This window comes from Sus scrofa, chromosome 14 (genome assembly GCF_054392235.1).
Source record: "Sus scrofa isolate SSC_HxYL_T2T_F1_AM1 chromosome 14, Sscrofa_HxYL_maternal_Yorkshire_Landrace_v2.0, whole genome shotgun sequence".
NCBI lineage: Eukaryota > Metazoa > Chordata > Mammalia > Artiodactyla > Suidae > Sus > Sus scrofa.
The window spans coordinates 121988944-122008547 of NC_139396.1; the positions used below are offsets into that span (position 1 = coordinate 121988944).

At 39.4% G+C, this 19604-nt stretch overlaps 1 protein-coding gene and 1 non-coding gene across 3 annotated transcripts in view; one reads left to right on the plus strand and one right to left on the minus strand.

The window, feature by feature from the left end:
• Positions 1 to 19110, plus strand: part of PAPSS2 (3'-phosphoadenosine 5'-phosphosulfate synthase 2) — a 90192-nt gene extending 71082 nt beyond the window's left edge. For both annotated transcript variants that reach the window (XM_021073104.2, XM_084996700.1), the window contains exons 9-12: positions 13521 to 13656; positions 14872 to 15140; positions 16370 to 16599; positions 17165 to 19110. In XM_021073104.2, coding sequence (XP_020928763.1) covers positions 13521 to 13656; positions 14872 to 15140; positions 16370 to 16599; positions 17165 to 17306 — 777 coding nt within the window. In that variant the 3' untranslated portion in view covers positions 17307 to 19110. The remainder of the gene's footprint in view (positions 1 to 13520; positions 13657 to 14871; positions 15141 to 16369; positions 16600 to 17164) is intronic.
• LOC146396969 (U6atac minor spliceosomal RNA) lies at positions 3698 to 3820 on the minus strand. Its single transcript, XR_014828619.1, has one exon. It is a non-coding gene; the product is annotated as a U6atac minor spliceosomal RNA (small nuclear RNA).
• Positions 19111 to 19604: the final 494 nt, after the last annotated feature.

The window sequence follows — 19604 nt, forward strand, 5'->3', positions numbered from 1 at the left end:
CAAGAGAATAGAGTATGACTTCCCAGTGAAGGATAAGAATGAAAGTTTTTATACTTCTAGCTCTGCAGTGAAGACCAGATCATCAGTTAAATCAACAGAATCACCTGAGGAGCTTTAAAAATTACCCATGATAGGAATCCTCCCTCACAGATTTTAATTGGCTTGGGCTCACTTAGGGGGATTGTGGGTTTTAAAACGCCCTGTGAAGGTTGAGAACCGTGGGTATGGCTCCACCTGGAGATATATCCTGAGAGCCCCTTGCACTCAACAGAGGATGCTTTGCCCCAGCCTGGTCCCCCTCCTGTGTCCCTTAGCTTGGTGAACAGCTCCACCATCCAAATGGTGACTCATGTCCAAAACCTGGATGGCATTCTTTTTTTCTTTTAAATCAGAAGATCAATAACATTAATTTTCCAAAACATATTTTCTGAGTTTTAAAAGCACATCTCCTGGCAGTCTGGAAAAAACAATTCTGTGTTATTTTCAAAGTGTTTTTAAATTTTAGTGTATCTTGCAATTGAAGTATAGTCGATTTACAATATTGTGTTAGTTTTAGATGTACAATGAAGTGATTCAGGTATACCTGTGTGTATGTGTATATATATATTCCTTTTCAGATTCCTTTCCATTATAAGTCATTAGAAGATATTGAAGTATTGAATATAGGTTCCTGTGTTATACAGTAAATCCCTGATGTTTATCTATTTTATATATAGTGGTATGTATATGTTAATTCCATACTCCTCTAATTTATCCCTCCTTTCCCTTCCCTTTGGTAACCCATAAGTTTGTTTTCTCTGTCTATGAATCTCTTTATGTTTTGTAAATAAGTTCATATTTATTACTTTTTAGATTCCACAAATGTATATGATATATATTTGTCTTTCTCTTAGTATGATAATTTCTAAATCTATCCATATTGCTGCAGATAGCACTGTTTTTCTTTTTTATGCCTGAGTAATGTTCCATTGTATGGATATGTGTGTGTGTATGACACTGGATGTCATTCTTGCTTCTTTCTTCTTCCTTGTCCATTCAGTCACCAAGTCCCAGCAGTTTGCCTCTCAGGTATTGCTTAAATTTGTTCACTTCTCTTCTATTCCATCCTGGGCCAGGATACTTAATTTCTTCCCTGTATCTTGCCCTACTCCCCTCCAATCCTTTCTCTATTCTTCAGCTAGAGAAAACCATTCAATCTTTATTTGGGAACTTATATAAAGATATGACGTTATCTTGTCCCCAGTTACCACTCCCACTCAAGATATTCTCTCCTTGGTTCATTCTCAGGGGGTCATTATATCATCCTCTCTCTTTTGCACATGCTAGTCCCTCTCAGCCTAGGACACGGTTCCTTCCACTCCTGCCTCTTCACCTTATTTGTTACTCCTTTCCTCTATAAGAAATTGGCCTTACTCCCATGACCCATAAGCCTGACCAGGTGCTGCCTTTGTCCTCCCAGAGCACTTTGCCCTTGTCGTGTCCCCAGCTGTGTCACAGTGTTCTTACCCACTTACTCTTCCGTCAGGTCACTAGACTGCCAACCTATGAGATCAAGGACCACATCTTGAACTGTTTTGTCACTCTCAAATTGCCAGCAGCAAGTCAAGGGCCATGCATACAAGTGGTGTTGACAGGATGGAGGATAAAAGGATGATCCCTCTGAAAACAATACGGAAGTATCAGCATCAAGACCACTGATGAGAGGCAGTGGGTAGAGATGGGAAGCAGCCTGGTTTGGAGGACTCCTAGATTTGGGTCCTGGCTTGATTAAGACAGCTGTGTGCCCTTGAACTCTGCCACTTTGCCTCTGTAAAACTGTCTTCTCATCTGAAAAGGAGGGCATTAAATCCACATGAGCTACAAGTTCCATGACTATGACAGATAGCACAGAAATGAAAACATTCTTCAATTGTATCACATGATTTTCTTCTTAATTCTGTTCACTGAACTCTTTCATCATGATTATCATCCTGAGCCCACCATTTAACTTCCTTCTGGCTTCTTCCCCTTCTTTCCTCTCCTCTTAGCATTCGGACCTTGGCACATTCACACCCTCAGCTGCTCCTCTTGTTCTGATGTCACATCCCCTCTTCCTTTCCTTGCCCTCTTTCATCCTGTTCACCTTTGCTTTCTTCATCCTGATCCTAGTGTTGGAGCTCATCCTCTTTTCCTTTTCACACTCCTGTTGTCTGTGATTCCAAACCCGGCTCTTCTTTCACTGCTTCATTAGACTTCCTTAAAGCCTGTTCCCCATTCTTCTCTGTGTGTCCAGTTTTGTGAATCTGCAGCTGTGGTCCCATACCTGCCTTTGGCAGGAGCCTTGGAAGGAAATGGGGACTTCTGGGCCACAAAGCCTTTGGAAATTAGGCAGAGCCACTGGACCTCCCTTCCTGATAGCTGGACCTGTTCTGGAGACAGCTGGACCACCTTGGGGAGAGAGAGGTGCCGAGACCAGGTCAACAGGTTAGGGCTGAAAAATGGTGCTGTGAAACTTAAGGAAAAAGTTAACATAAAACAAGACACAGAGACATTTATCTTAATTAAAATTGGGAACCGAGGGACTCAAGGTCTTAGGGACCAAGAGCGCTGCCTCAAGAAACCACACTGCTTTTATTGTGCTCTTTAGGATTAAGTCAAATGAGGAGGGGGCTATAGGTGCAGGATATAGGTTTTTAAAATTATTTTAAAAGTTCTTTTGTTATTTTAAAAGTCACATAGCTGGTAGATGGTTAAGCTTTTACTCTGACCTTTAGGCATTTAACAATCATTAGCATTTGAGGAAGCTTGGAGTTAGCTATCTATGCACAGCATCTAGAGAATCATCACTGTGCTTCCGCAAAAGGCATGCCTATCTGTGGCAGCCTGGCCTGGCAAGCCAGCCTGGCGTGCCTAGGTTTCCACCTTGGTTCTCTTTTGCTAATGCATATTCTGCTAAGGAGCCCTCATAAACCACTTGGAGCCATGAGGTTCCTCTTTCTCTTATTCTTAAGAGGACATATCTGCACAGGTCTGGCATGCCTAGACCAATGCAATATGTCCTCATTCAGCTGACCCTATGAATAACTTATTCCTTTAGGTCTTTGTGCTTAAGCTTAAGTCATTTACCAGCACTGCGACTGTTTTTCAAGCAGGAATATGGAGTAAAGTAAAGCACGATAAGATGGAGTTTTCAGCAAAGAGACTAAGAAAATATTGTAGAAACATGTCTTGCAACAGAGATGTCCTTTGTCCCTCCTGATCCCAGAAATCCCAAGAGCACAGTTTCAGCACTGCTCCTCAGACACATTTTTGACTGAGCGAAGGTTCAACGTTGCCTTTTTCAATAGAACAATATAGGGTGGACCCCTAGCGTCCAGAATGAGTTACTGCATGCCCAGGGAACTGGGGGTCTTAACTTCTCAATGTTTTATCTGTTAGTCTAACTCTAAGCAATGAGGCGAAAGTAAATGTATAAGCGTAGGTATTTGACAACATTTTTGAGAGTTAGACAACTATGATTCGACGGATAGATTAAGACTTTCTGTGAGATTTGTTTCAATGACTGAGACACTTGCTTTTGGTTGTAATTGATTGCACTGCAATGTCATGTGGAACACTTAAGTTTATGGAAAAAATGAAGGTCGTGCTTTTTCTTTTTTTTTCATCTTATTGAGATATAATTACCATACAATAACGTATATATTTAAGGTGTACAATGTAAAAGCAACAGTTGGGTGCCACAAAATAGGTAGCAACACATTAACCATTTAAGAGCTGTCAGGCCTGGGGCCTCTTCCATCCTTGTCAAGGAAAGTACTAGCCCTCCCCTTTTATCAAACACTGGCATGTTTTTCTTTTTCATTACTTTCACCATTCTTCACACCAGGTTCACAACTAATATTTGTGGGGCCCAGGGTTAAAATACGAACTAAAACCCAATGCCATATTTAAAAGTTACATATCTACCAAACTTAAAATATGTTTTATCTTTCTACTTTGACAGCTATGTATTGATCACAATCTGGAAGGCCAGGTTCAGATTGAGACTTCTTGGTCCAGTGCCTAAATATGGTGGTTTGAGAAGCTGGCTCTTGGCCTGCAGTCAACCCTTCTTTCTCTTTGTTTGGCCTTGTCCCATGTCATGAGGGCCTTTGGGTTGGCTTGTGGGCATCGCAGGCTGAAAATGTGAGCTCTCTGCACACCCACTGCAGAGCCGTGATTTTCGCCAGCCCTCAAACTAGGACTGCCCTGGCTGTGTGTTCGCCCTGGCAAGACAGGCTGGGAGATGAAGCTTTCCCACCCCAGCAGCCAACTTGGGGCAGATTGGGCAGGGAATTTCCAAGACCCAAGTCCACAGATCACAGTGTAGAGAGTAGATGCACACTCCAAGTAGGCCCTCCACCAGGGGTGTCCTTGCCTGACACAAGGGGCACCTCTGAAGAGGGCCAGAGCTGGGCCATCTGAAGTGTAAGGCAGTGTGCAGATGGTTCTTTCTAAAAGTCTCTGAGGGTTCCATGGAGGCCTAGTGGTTAAGGAATCAGCATTGTTACTGCTGTGGCTTGGGTTACTGCTGCAGCCTGGGTTTGATCCCTGGCCTGTCTGCCATGGGCACAGCCAAAAAAAAACAAAAAAAAAAGTCTCCACTCTCTGTTCCTCCCCAACCTTTCCTGAAGCCACTTTCTCAACTAATACTGGGTACTGAAAAGTGAGAGTATTGATCATAAGCTTAGTGAAATCCTCAGTGAGTGAAAAATGAGTCATTATCTATTATATATCTTATTTATTTATTTGGTAAAAAAACACGTAACATAAAATTTACAGTTTTGAGGAGTTCCTGTCGTGATGCAGTGGAACGAATCTGACTAGGAACAATGAGGTTGCCAGTTTGATCCCTGGCCGCCTCAGTGGGGTAAGGATCCGGCATTGCTGTGAGCTGTGGTGTAGGTTGCAAACGCGGCTTGGATCTGGCGTTGCTGTGGCTCTGGCGTAGGCCAGTGGCTACAGCTCCAATTCAACCCTAGCCTGGGAACCTCCATATGCTGTAGATGCAGCCCTAAAAAGACAAAAAAAAAAAAAAAAAAAAATTTACAATCTTGGAGTGCCTTGTGCAACAGGATCAATGGTGTCTCTGCAGTAGCAGGGACTCAGATTTGATCCCTGGCCTGGTACAGTGGATTAAGGATCCTGGTTTTATCCTTTGCAAATATTTTCTCCCTTTCTGTAGGTTGTCTTTTTTGTTTATGGTTTCCTTTGCTGTGTAAAATCTTACAAGTTTGATTAGGTGCCATTTGTTCATTTTTGCTTTCATTTCTATTGCCTTGGGAGACTAACCTAAGAAAACATTGTTATAATTTATGCCAGAGAATGTTTTGTCTATGTTCTCTTGTAGGAATTTATCATCATGTCTTATGTTTAAGTCTTTAATCCTTTTTCGATTCTTTTCCCATATAGGTTATTATACAGCATTGACTAGGTTACCCTGTGCTGTATGGTAGGTCCTTGTTACACATCCATTTTATATATAGTAGTGTGCATATGTCAAGCCCAGCCTCTTAATATAGCTCTATCTCCTAACATTTCCCCTTTGGTAACCTAAAATTTTCTTTCCATTTCTTTGTATCATCTTCAATTTCCTTTATTAATGTTTGATATTTCTCATCATATGTCTTTCACCTCCTTGGTTAAGTTGATTCCTAAGTATTTGTGTGTGATTTTAAAAGGTATTATTATTTTTAGGGCCACAGATGCATCATACAGAAGTTTGCAGGTTAGTGGTTGAATTGGAGCTACAGCTGCCAGCCTACGCCACAGCCACATCAACGCCAGATCTGACTTGCATCTGTAACCTACACTGCAGCTCACAGCAATGCTGGATTCTTAACCCACTGAGCAGGTCCAGGGATTGAAAGTGGGCATCCTCATGGATACTGATCAGGATCATTACCACTGAGCCACAACAGAACTTTTTCTTTAACATTCCCTTTCTGGTATTTCATTGTTAGCATAAAGAAATGCAACCAGGAGTTCCCATTGTGGCTCAGCAGGTTAAGAACCCAACTAGTATCCATGAGGATACTGGTTCAATCCCTTGCCTTGCTCAGTGAGTTAAAGGATCTGGTGTTGCCATGAGCTGTGGTATAGGTTGCAGACACAACTTGGATCTGGTATTGCTGTGCACTGTGGTATATGCTGGCAGCTATAGCTCCAATTCAACTCGTAGCTTGGGAACTTCCATATACCACAGGTGTGGCCCTAAAAAAAGAAAGAAAGAAAGAAAGAAAGAAAGAAAAGACATGCAATCATTTTCTGTATGTTAATGCTGTATCTGCTACCTTGCTGAATTCATTTTATCAGTTCTTTTAGTTTTTGTGTGGCGTCTTTAGGGTTTTCTATATATAGTATCATGTCATCTGCATCTGCATCTAATGACAATTTTACTTCTTTCTTCCAATTTGGATCCCTTTTATTTCTTTTTCTTGTCTTACTGTTGTGGCTAGGACTTCCAATACTATATGGAATAAAAGTGGTGAGAGTGGGCATCCTTGTTTATTCCAGATTTTAGTGGGAAGTCTTTCAGCTTTTCACCATTGAGTATTATATTGGCTCTAGGTCTAAATAACTTTCATTTGGTTATACCAGTCTTGTAAAAGTTTCTTTTTATCATGAATGGATGTTGATCTTTTATCAAATGTCTTTTCTGCATCTATTGAGATGATCATGCAGTTTTTGTCTTTTCTCTTGTTGATGAAGTGTATCACACTGACGATGAATAGTGTGAGACAGATCCAACATGGTCATGATGTATGATCATTTTTATGTGCTGTTGGATTTGGTTTGCTTTTTTTTTTTTTTTTTGAGGATTTTTGCATCTATATTCATCAAACATATTGACCTATAATTTTCTTTTTCTTTTGGTTTGGTTATCAGAGTGTTGGCTTCATAGAATGTCTTTGGGAATGTTTCCTCCCCTTCAATCTTTTGAGAAAGTTTGAGAAAGACTGTATAAGTTCTTTGTGTGTTTCATAGAATTTGGCTGTGAAACCATTTGGTTCTGTACTTTTGTTTGTAGAGGGAGTTTTTTTTTTTTTTTTTTTTTTTTTAAACACATTCTATTTCACTTCTAGTGATTGGTCTGTTCAGATTATCTATTTCTTCTTGATTCAATTTTGGTGTGCTTTATGTTTCTAGACACTTATCTATTTCTTCCAGGTTGTCGAATTTGTTGTTCATGGTATTCCCTTATGGATTTTTGTATTTCTTTGATATCAATTGTTATTTCTCCTTTTTCATTTCATATTTTGTATGGGTTCTCTCTTCTTGGTGAGCCCTGCCAGAAGTTTGTCAATTTTGTTTAACCTTTTAAGAACCAGCTATTTTTTTTCTATTGTTGTTTAATCTCTATTTTATTTCCTCTCTGCTATTATTTCCTTCCTTCTGCTGGTTCTAGGTTTTGTTTGTTCTTCCTTTTTCTAATTCTTTTAGGTGATAGATTAGGTTGAATTTTTTTTTTTTTGAGGAAGGCCTATATTGCTAGAAATTTCCCTCTATGAATTATTTTTGCTGCATCCCATAGCTTTTGTATTGTTTGTCTCAAGGTATTTTTATTCCTTTTCAGTTTCCTTGTTGACCTATTGGTTTTATAGTAGCATGTTGTTTAGTCTCAAAATAATCATTTTTTCTCATTTCTTTTTCTGTGTCTTATTTCTAGTTTTATGCCATTGTGGTCAGAAAAGATATTTGAAATAATTTCTATTCTCATATTTGTTGAGGCTTGTTTTGTGTCTTAGTATATGGTTGATCCTAGAGAATGTTCCATGTGAATTTGAAAAGAATGTGTATTCTGATTTTTTTGGATGTAATGTCCTGAAAATATCAATTAAATCTAACTTTTCTATTGTGTACTTTAGTATCTCTGTTGTCTTATTGATCTTCTGTCTGGAAGATCTGTCCATTCATGTGAGTTGGGATTAAAGTCTCCTACCATTATTGTATTCCCTTTATATTTGTTTTATGAATTTGGATGCTCCTATATTAAGTGCATATACTCGAGAGTAATATCCACTTCTTGAATTGATCTTTTGATTATATGCTGTCCTTGTTTATAGCCATTATTTTTATTTATTTTTATATTTTTTGTCTTTTTGCCATTTCTTGGGCCGCTCCCGCGGCATATGGAGGTTCCCAGGCTAGGGGGTCTAATCGGAGCTGTAGCTGCCAGCCTACGCCAGAGCCACAGCAACGCAAGATCCGAGCCATGTCTGCGACCTACACCACAGCTCATGGCAACGCCAGATCGTTAACCCACTGAGCAAGGGCAGGGACCGAACCTGCAACCTCATGGTTCCTAGTCGGATTCGTTAACCACTGCGCCACGACGGGAACTCCGCCATTATTTTTAAATCTATTTTGTCTGATATGAATAACGTGATCCCCCTCCTTCTTGTCATTTCTGCTTGCATGAAATATCTTTTCCCATTCTTTCATTTTCAATCTGTGTGTCCTCTGCCCTAAAGTGGGTCTCTTGTAGGCAGCATATTGTAGGTTTTTTTCTCTTTTTTTGGCCACACTTGTGACATACGGAAATTCCCAGGCCAGGGATTGAATCCAAGCTGCAGCTGTGACATATGCCACAGCTGTGGCAATGCCGGGTCCTTAACCCACTGGTCAGGGCTGGGGATTGACCTGTGCTGCCTCAGAGACAACACCAGATCCTTAACTTTAACTGGCTATACCACAGTGGGAACTACCCAGTATATATCTTTTGATTGGAGCATTTAGACTATTGATATTTAAGGTAATTATTGATAGATAGGTATTTATTGCCATTTTAAACCTTGTTTTCCAGTTGCTTCTGTTTATTCTTTGTTCTTTGTGATTTGATGATTTCCTTTTACTTTATGCTTGTGTTCTCTTCGTTTCTTGTGAACCTATTTTATGTTTTGAATTTGTGATTACCCTGTTTTTCAAGTATGTTAAACCCCTTCCTATTTTAGATAGTCATATAGGCTCACACTCGCAAATAAATAAATATTCTGCATTTTCTTACTCTTCTCCCTTATATTTTATAATTCTTATGTCCTCTTTTACATCTTCATATTTATCTTTTTGCTGTTCGTTTTGGTTATCATTGCTTCCAATTTTTTAAAATCTGTATACTCAAATAATTTATTTTAATTTTTTATCTTTTTATGGCCACACCTGGGGCATATGGAGGTTCCCAGGCTAGGGGTCAAATTGGAGCTGTTGCTGCCAGCCTACACCACAGCCACAGCAATGCCAATAATTTATTTTTCAATTGTGATTTTCTCTTTCCTACAGCTTCTTGCTTCTTTTCTATTTAGAGAAGACCTTTCAATATTTCTTTTAGGGTAGGTTTAGTATTGCTGTATTATTCTAGTTTTGCTTGTCTGAGAAATTCTTTATTCATCTTTCTGGGCAAAGTATTCTAGGTTGCAAATTTTTCCCTTTTAGGATTTTGAATATATTTTGCCCCTCCCTTCTGGCTCGTAACATTTCTGTAGAGAAATCAGCTGATAGCCTTATGGAAGTTCACTCGTAATTAACTTTGTTTTATTCTCGCTGCCTTTAGAATCCTCCATCTTCAATTTTTGCCATTTTATTTGTGTCTTAGCTTAGTTCTGTTTAAGTTCATCTTGTTTGGGACCCTCTATGCTTCCTGTTCTTAAGATATGTTTCCTTCTTTAGGTTTGGGAATTTTTTGGCTGTAATTTCTTCCAATACATTTTCAATCTCTTTGTCTTCTTTTGGAATCCCTATTATGCACAGATTGGCATGCTTTATAATATCCTATAGTTTTCTGATATTGCTTTCATTCTCTTTTATTTGGCTCACCCCCATAAACATGCAGATTTATTTTAAATCAATATGACACAGATTGGTTTTGCAGTTTTTAATACACTGAAATAGAACTTTCTAAACACAGCAGTATCTGCCTGTGCAACAAATATCTGTAAGGTAAAATAAGGGGTTTTAAAAGAAATACATCTGCATGAACAAATCAGATGAAAAGCCTGGAAAACTTTCTATATTCCTTCTGGATTAAAAAACTCCAAAATTATTAATGGCTCAATATACTACACTGCTAAAGGAAGATGGGAAAAGGCTGTGAGTTTTGTTGTAAGAGCTCTTATTGTAAAATCTAATTCCCAGAATTCCCATTGTGGCTCAGTGGGTTAAGAACCTGACTCATATCCATAAGGATGTGGGTTCGATCCCTGGCCTCACTCAGAGGGTTAAGGATCCATCATTGCCATAAGCTGCAGTATAGGTCACAGATACAGCTTGTATCCCACATTGCTGTGGCTATGGTGCAGGCCAGCAGCTGCAGCTCCAATGTGACCCCTAGCCTGGAATATCCATGTGTCTCAGGTATGGCACTAAAAAGGAAAACAAAACAAAACAAAGCCTAATTTCATATTATGATTCTGTTAGAGCCATCTTCAAAATTACAAAAGAGGAGAGGCTTCATTAGCTACATTTTCACAAAAATAGCTGCAGTGTTAACATTAATATGTGACAAGGTATTCATATCTAGGCAAATGACAATTATACCACTGTAACTAATTGTTACTACCTCAGGAGAATGGAAAATCTGTATACTTTCAACTGAATCTTGTATCTTATAGCACTAAAAACTAATAGCCATGGCACCGGAATAAAATTTTTTGTGAAGTATCTAGAATATTATTACTAGGGAAATACAAAAAGTGAGGTAAGTGTACCTTTTCCCCAAAACTTTTGAAGACAGAGGTTTTAAGCAATTAAGGCACTTGAGAACATCAGGTGTATGTACAAATGTGAAAGTAAAACAAACTTTAGCTGTAACAGTAAATCTTCATTTTAAGAACCTTTAATTATCTAAATGTAAGGAATTTTGGCTTATGATAGGGACAAAAAAAGTTTCTATAGGCTAAAGAAACCAAAACAGAACAAAAAAAACCTTAATGACCTAGAAAAGCAAAAGCTCATTTTCCCTGGATTAATCCAATGTTTCAAAGGCGGGGAAGAAGTACCCCTCTAAACCTGAAAAAAACTAGTGCTTCATAAGGAAACTAAAGAAATAAAAGTATGCATTCTTGCCATACTACAGTAATTGAAACTAAGAAGAAAAAAGGATGGGAGAGTAGAAAGAAGAAAAACCATCTCTTTATCCTGGGCAATCATCATTAAAAATCCACATAATACAATCAACTAAAAATCCTTGGAATTTCTGAAATTACACTGCTTACATTTGCTATCTGGAAACGTAAAATGATTGTCCCATTTTAAATAGGAAACGATTATAAAACAACTCCTTTCTTTGTTGCCTAATAGAAGTTACTTTTCAAGAAAGCTTAGTGGAAATTCCTTTTAGGTATGGCAGTGTGAGGATACTTTTTTGAAGTACAAAGGAAAACATAATTAAATCAACTTTATCTCCATACATTTGAACAGCCATAAGAAAAATGTAGGCAGGTTTAATAGATGAAGGCTTTTGACTTTCTATAACATCCTTTGGTTTAAGCTACTCAGGCTTGAAATAAAGTAGGTAAGTTTTCAATTAAATACTAACAGCATGATTCTAAAAGCATGTTTACTAACTGCTCACATCAACAATTACATTCTCAGACCTTTTCCTTTTATTAATGTGAAAGAACAAATCAACATTTTAAGTTATAGTCTACCTTTCAATCTGTCTTTTAAGGCACTGTTCTTTATTTTCTCAATGATACAAAGTCATTTGATGCTCATTTGGCACATTCTTCTCCATTCTAGTCACTAAACTACATCCTGAGTTAGGATGAAAAGAATGCAGTTTTAGGGTTTAAAATAACTACATTTAAACTGCCAAAAGAATCATAAGGTTGTCTCCACAGGATGATATTTTCCATCACTTATATTAAAGTTACATTTGACATGTCAAGAGGAGAGAACAGGAGTTCCTGTTGTGGTTCAGTGGTTAACGAATCCAACTAGGAACCATGAGGTTGCGGGTTCAATCCCTGGCCTTGCTCAGTGGGTTAAGGATCCAGCATTGCCATGAGCTGTGGTGTACGTGACAGCCGAGGCTTGGATGCTGCATTGCTGTGGCTCTGGCATTGGCCCAGGGCTACCACTCTGACTCATCCCTTAGCCTGGGAACCTCCATATGCCGCAGGAGCGACCCAAGAAATGGCAAAAAGACAAAAAAAAAAAAAAAAAAAAAAAAAAAAAAAAAAAAAGGAGAGAGAGACAGAGAGAAAGAGAGAGAGAGAGAGAACATAATCCCACAGCAGCAGCCATTTAAAATAAAACAGCCACAGGATTCATGCAGAATATTTTAAATATTTCCACTGAGCAAAATGATTGAACTGGTTTTTCTTTAAGGGCCATGCTCCTATATGTATCCTTAGAAAATTTAAAGATCCTAGAATAGTGTCTTCCATGTGGAACATCTTGAAAGATATTTTGGTTTCAGTTACATGCCAATCCTTGTTAATTTAGCCGGTCTGTTTGCAGAATGTGGTAATTTCGTTCTTTAGATTTACAGGCTTTATAGAGAAAGAAAATTACAACCTGCACACCCAAGACAAGGACAATTCCTCCAATGAAACTGGCTGCATCAAAGGCAGACCTCTACACAGGTTGAGCAGCAGGAGTTAAAGTGGTATTACCTGTACCTGATGTATTAGCTGCGGTCAAAGATGGAGAAGGGGAAGGCAGAGTTGTGGGTTTTGCTGTAGAATTGGTTGCTGATAGTTTAGCAGTGGGCACAGAATTCTGTGCCAGTTACTACCTGGCAATCACTAACTGTTGAATTATCTGAACAGTAGATTTTACCTTACATTCTATTCAAAAGCAGGTAATGTTATCAGCGTTAGTGTCAAAACAGGAAACAGCTATTGTTGCTTTCACAGATTTCTGGTGCTGGAGTGGTGACCCTTGGGAACGATGGTGGCACGAGGGTTGTCTGGGTGCTGGACGGTAAAGCCAAGGGTGTAGCTGTGTTCAGGTGATCCACGGTCAGCACACCTCGAGGCTCCACTCCCCCCATGCGGCTTTTTGTCTGCTGTTCTGATTGGGCGATTTCCATTATTCTATCCTCCAGATCATTTATTTGTTCTGGTACATTATTATTATTTTTTTTTTTTGCTATTCACTGCCTTTAGCTCAGTTTTCATCTCAGCAAATGAGTTTTCTAATTTTTCTTGGCATCCCTTTACAGTTTCTAGTTCCTTTTTACAGTAATCTGCATTTGTCAATGGCTTTAATTCCCTGAATATTTCCATTATCTCCTTCTTGAACTCAGTGTCTATTAGAATGAAGAGGTCTCTTTCATTGTTTTTTCAGGGGAATTCTCTTTGCCTTTTAATTGGGAGTGGTTCCTCTGCTTCTTCATTTTACCTTTATTTCTCTGAGTTTAGGAGAAACAATCTACTGTGCTAGAAATGTTGAAGAACTGCCTTCAGCAGTTCAAGCAACCCAAGATTGGTCCTGAAGGAGAATTTTTTTTAGAAATAGCAATATTAATCACTAATAACTTTAAATATTGGTCTTTCTAGATGGTGATGGAAAGTGGGGACTGGCTGGTTGGTGGTGACCTTCAGGTGCTGGAGAGAATAAGGTGGAATGATGGGTTGGACCAATACCGCCTGACACCACTAGAGATCAAACGGAAATGTAAAGAAATGAACGCTGGTATGTAGCTGGCTCTACTGTATTTATTAGTACTTCTTACCACCCTCTGATTACAGAAGTAAGGATATCAGGAATCGGCATGTTTATAGTTTTGCAAAGCTGGGAACATTTTCTATTGTTATGTCCATTGATATGTAAACAGTTTATATAAAGTTTAACTACTGGAATATTTTGCAGAAGTTCACAATATGCATCGATAAAAAGATACCTAAAGTATATTTATTACGTGAAAAAGCAAATTGCATAATATGTATAGCATAATTTTGGAAAACAAAATAAAATATAATAATTGTTTTTTAAACCTGTGGAGTTCCTGTCTGGAGCAGTAGGTTAAAATCTGACTGCAGTGGCTGTGGAGGTGCAGGTTTGATCCCTGGCCCAGTGTAGTGGGTTAAAGGATTTGGTGTTTGCCCCAGCTGCAGCTTGGTTTAATCCCTGGCCCAGGAACATCCATATGCTGTAGGTATGGCCATTCAAAAACAAAACAAAACACCCTGAATTACCTGTGTGTGTAGAAGAGGAAGTGTGTGTAGAAGAGGAAGTCTCTGGTAGCATATGCAGCAAAATGAGGAAGACTACCTCTCTAGGGACGGAGCTGGACCAAGAGGAAGAGAAGATTTTCACTTCACATATTTTGAAAAAGACAAATTTTTATATTCTATCATATATTTATATTCTGTTTTTTATATCCTATTTGGGCTTTTCTGTATTTCTGTAATGGACATAAATTTCTTTCATAACCAGAAATAAAAACTAAGCCTCTCAAGTCCATCACTAAGTAGAGAAGTTATGAAGATTTCCTTAAAGTGAGAGTGAAATATTTTTTGCATCTTTAAATTGTTAAAACATTTCACAGACCCCAGAAAATGCTCCTTATCAATACTCCTCCAAGGGAACTGAGACTGGAGAGGGTCTAAGAGGAGTGATTAACGCCTGCCGCTGACTGAGCTTTGTTTGCAGGAAAGGTCTTGGCAACTGATGTTCTCATTTCTGAGCCAGGCTCTCCCTTTGGGGCTTCCTGCCTCTGCATTCTGACCCTATCTAAGCAGTCTGGCACTGATTGGTACCTTTGTAGTAACACACCCAGAGACCTAGGTGGATTCTCCAGCCAATTATTTAAAAATGGATATAACAAGTGCACTAAACAATAAACACAGCCATGTCTTTTCCCTTCTGTTCTTACAGAGACATTGCATGTCTGCTTTCCTTTTCCAGATGCAGTGTTTGCATTCCAGTTGCGCAATCCTGTCCACAATGGCCATGCTCTGTTGATGCAGGATACTCGCCGCCGGCTCCTGGAGAGGGGCTATAAGCATCCAGTTCTCCTGCTCCACCCTCTAGGTGGCTGGACCAAGGATGATGATGTGCCCCTGGACTGGAGAATGAAGCAGCACTCAGCTGTGCTGGAAGAAGAGGTTCTAGATCCCAAGTCAACCATTGTTGCCATCTTCCCATCTCCCATGTTATATGCTGGCCCTACAGAGGTGAGCAGTTCCCTGAGCTGGGCTATGGGACTCAGAAAAGCAGGTCAAATTCTACCTTGAGGTGCAAAATAATCCCTGGGATTCTTCTTCCTGGTGAGCAGATTCTGAAATCTCCGGGTCTCTCTTTTTTAACCAACTGAATTATATTTGCATCTAGTATTTATAAAAATGCTAGAAAATACCACATCAAATCTGTTGGTGTATGAATGAAGTGGATAACACAGCTTATCTGTATTCAGTTTCAGAAGTCCTAGTTACTCGTAGGTGATTCACTCCGTGAGTGGCACTAGAAGGGAGAGGATGTCTTTAAAAGCCTAATATCTCCTGTTTATCAGAGCCCAATAAGCCTATCAAACAGACTTTTTGTGGTGCAGTGGACTTGAACAAATTTGCAGGAAGTATGAGAACTGAAAAGGGCCTCAACCTTTGGAATGCTCCGACAGCGTTTAGTGAATTAATTCTCTTCAACCAGATCAACGTTCCAGGCTCCTTGCTCTCTTCCACATCTTCTGTGTTTCTATATTAACTTAAAAGGGGGTAACTTGTAAGTTCCTGTTGTGGCCAGTGGTAATGAACTCAACTAGTATCCACAAGGATGGGGCTTCAATCCCTGGCCTCACTCAATGGGTTGAGTACCCGGTGTTGCAGTGAGCTGTGGTGTAGGTCACAGATGCAGCTTGGATGCTGCATTGCTGTGGCTATGGTGTAGGCCTATAGCTGCAGCTCCAAGTCGACCCCAAGCCTGGGAACTTCCATATGCTGCAGGTGTGGCTCTAAAAAGCAAAACAAAAAGAAAGAAAAAAAAAATAGAATCAACGTCTGCATTTGAAAGTTAGATTATTGGCAGTCAGATGATAAGAGATATTGAACTTTGTAATTTCCCTTAAACTGTGACTTATTTTGATTAGGGAACTGGCAAGTAAAATCCATATAGTTCTATAGAACAGTACTCCCTGAGTGTTTCTGGGCTGTTTATCTGAAGATATTAGGAAATATAACCTCAGGTTCTAAAAGGGAGGATACTTAGCTTTAAGGCTCCTATATCTTATCTGGTATAAACAAGCAGAAGACAGCAAGAGTCTTGGACACCTCGCTGACTTTCCTGCAATTATTAGTTGACTCATATCACTGAATTACGTTAAAAGCAGAATAAAAGGGTGTTTCTGTAAACAGGGACCCACAGGATTGGCCAGTGATGATCAGCATGTCCTATATGTGATGTTTTCTAGGTCCAGTGGCACTGCAGGTCCCGGATGATTGCAGGGGCCAATTTCTACATTGTAGGCCGGGACCCTGCAGGAATGCCCCACCCTGAGACCAAGAAAGACCTGTATGAACCCACTCATGGGGGAAAGGTCTTGATTATGGCTCCTGGCCTCACCTCTGTGGAAATCATTCCATTCCGAGTGGCTGCCTACAACAAAGCCAAAAAAGCCATGGACTTCTATGATCCAGCAAGGTAGGTTTTTAGAGGAAAATTCTTTAATCAACATCTGTTCAACTAGAATGATGAGGCAGAAACTTTGGAAAACTCCTCCGTGTGTGTCCACATACTGCTAATTGGAATCAGTCCCTTGGAAGCCAAGACTTGCTTATGTGTTTTGTGTTCCCTAAAGTTGTAGTATAGCCCCTTACATTCAGCCTGTAAGTATTTATTTTTTAAACATATATTCCTTGAGCATGCACTGAGTGCCTGGCACATTAAAGAAAGTGAATGCAGAAAAACATTTCAATGAGTAATTGTAGAGCACTCACAGTGCTCAGAGCTCACCTAAGTATGCAGAGAAACAGAAGACCCTTCCCATGAACTGAGCAGGTACACAGTAGGTACTGAATGGATAGCTGCCATCATTTCCCTTTCTCCCACAAGTTCCTTTACTGAAGTTAGTGAACTGCTTATTTTAGAAAATGCAGCATTTTACAGAAAGAAAACATGTGGACTAAGAACCCATAGCCTAGTCCTGGGATCTTGAAGGCAAATGTTATTTACCTGTGCTGAGTCCTTTGCTGCTACCCCATAACAGGCACAATGAGTTCGACTTCATCTCAGGAACTCGAATGAGGAAGCTGGCCCGGGAAGGAGAAAATCCCCCAGATGGCTTCATGGCCCCCAAAGCATGGAAAGTCCTGACAGATTATTACAGGTCCCTGGAGAAGAACAACTAAAAGTCCTTCAGCACCAGTTTCTTTCTGAAGTGCTCTTTGATTTCCTTTTCTATTTTTGTGATTAGATGCTTTGTATCCAACTGCTTCTCAATGACTGATTTTAAAGTTAGTGTTTTATAATAAGGTAAAAATGTCTATAATTTAAAGTCAACACACACACATATATATACACATACACACCTATACCCACACATGTATATCTGTATGTATGTGTATATATAGGTAAAGCAAAACTTTATATATATATGTATATATATATAAAGCAAAACTGAAGACCTAATCTTAACAGGTAAAAGCTACATTGTTATCATTTCAGAAAAAAATAAGATATATTCTCTACTGCATCTGAGCAGGAGGTCCTAGATTTCTTAAAGCTTTGACCATGTGTCCAGTTTACCTGCCAAAAAGTAAAGCGTATTTTCCAGCTTAAGTCTTGCCAGCTTGCACTCTCCCAATGTCATACACCAGTAGTAAAAGAAATCAGATGGACAGTTCCTTCTATAGAGCTGAAAAAAATAAAACAAAAAAACAACCCTCACATCAAGATTCTTGCTAATATTTCGTCTCGGGCCTATCCAGCCTTACTGCCCAGTCTCTTATGTGCCGAAGAATGACCTGACTGGAGAAACCAAATGTGTGAAAATGTGCAGTTATCTCAGAGATCTATGCAATCAAGTTCTGCCACAGAAGTTACACTGCCTAATAGGAAGAGAAGTCTTAATACTTTGCTGTGAATAATATAACTGTAGTTAAACAGAGATTTTAAATAGTATAGAGGGCTTAGTTGAAAAGATTTGTACCCAGGGCTCAAACAACCTGGCAATGTTGTGGAAAGTTAATGTTTCTCCTCTTTGCTGTAGACATTGTGTCCTAGGGAGAGGCTGCACCTATTAACTGCAGTGGCATCAGCTGTGACCCAGAACAATTCACACTATCAGACTAGCAAGCTGCTGGAACTGGACAAAAATGCAGAGAACTCCAACCCTTTCATCCTACAGATGACCAAACTAGGACGATGCACAGGTGCAGTCTTCACGAGCTAATGAGCACTGTAATGACTGTGCCAAAATGGCATCCTTAGGAAGTACTGGTGGCACTGAGCCAGGACCCAGGCCACATGACTTCCAGGCCAGTGCTCTGTCTACACTGTACAGCACAGGAGCTAGACCTGGTTCCTCCCAACTGCTTAACAAAACTCCTTGAATGGAAGGCACTTACAAAGCAGCTTTCTTGGATGCTAAAAGGTCCAGGGTTTTCCAAACTTAGCTAATTTTATTACAGTTGGAAAAAATACTTTTCCCAAAGACTCATGCTGTTCTGAGATATCCAACTGCTGATGGCTTTACTTTCTGGGAGGCCATCTTTTGCACCTTATGCATAATTCCTTGTTACTAAGGAATATATGAAGAAATAGTACTTTTTGTACCTAGGTCTCTCTGGAAGAGACTTAGACTGGAAAGAGAAAACTGATTTTTTTTTTTTCATATTCAGTTTTTAAAAATGCTAATCCTAGCTAATGAAAGTTCTTTTGAGAATAAATTACATACAATGGCCACAGCAAAGTATGTCTTTAATAGTATAGTGCCTATATCCACGTAATCAGAGGTCCTCACTACTGCCTTTTTAAAAATGGCATATTTACTGAAAACTGGAGACAAGTTATAGTGCCTTAACCAATATATTTTGTGATTTTTAAAAATATATTTAAAACTGCTCTTCTGCTCTAGTACTATACTTAGTGCAAATGATTATTTCTATGTACAATTGATGTTTGTTCTTATTTTAATAAATTTCTCAAAACGAAGGCTGAGTTGTTTCTGCTTATCACATCAAGTACGGGTTGATCATCACTCGGCTGAGGCCCTTGTGACTTTGGAGAGAAACAGCAGCTTTCAGACCATAATTAAGAGGCTGTTTGTCTTTGTTCATGTCATTTTTTTAAAGCTGTGATGTGAATGACACATGATCTCAGCCAAGCACTGCAGTGATATTTTCAGAGATGACTGTGTTTCTCAGGGAACTCACCCCAGGATTTCAACGCATGGGGGATCCGATGACCTCTCAAATTTTTTTCTAACTTGTTCCCTTTTCTTCAAAGTGCTTCCAAAGAGTTTCACCAGCAGGGTTGGGAGCATTTGCATTTTTTCCCACAACTTCCACATCTCTACTTACCTTAGCAGCTGCTACTGGTATACCCAGAAAGGATACCTTTTTCTACCCACACCTTCAGTGGCCTTCTGACAGGCCTGGAGATTTGGGTTTTTTTCCCTTCTTGAGTCCCTGCTTCCCTTCTCTCCT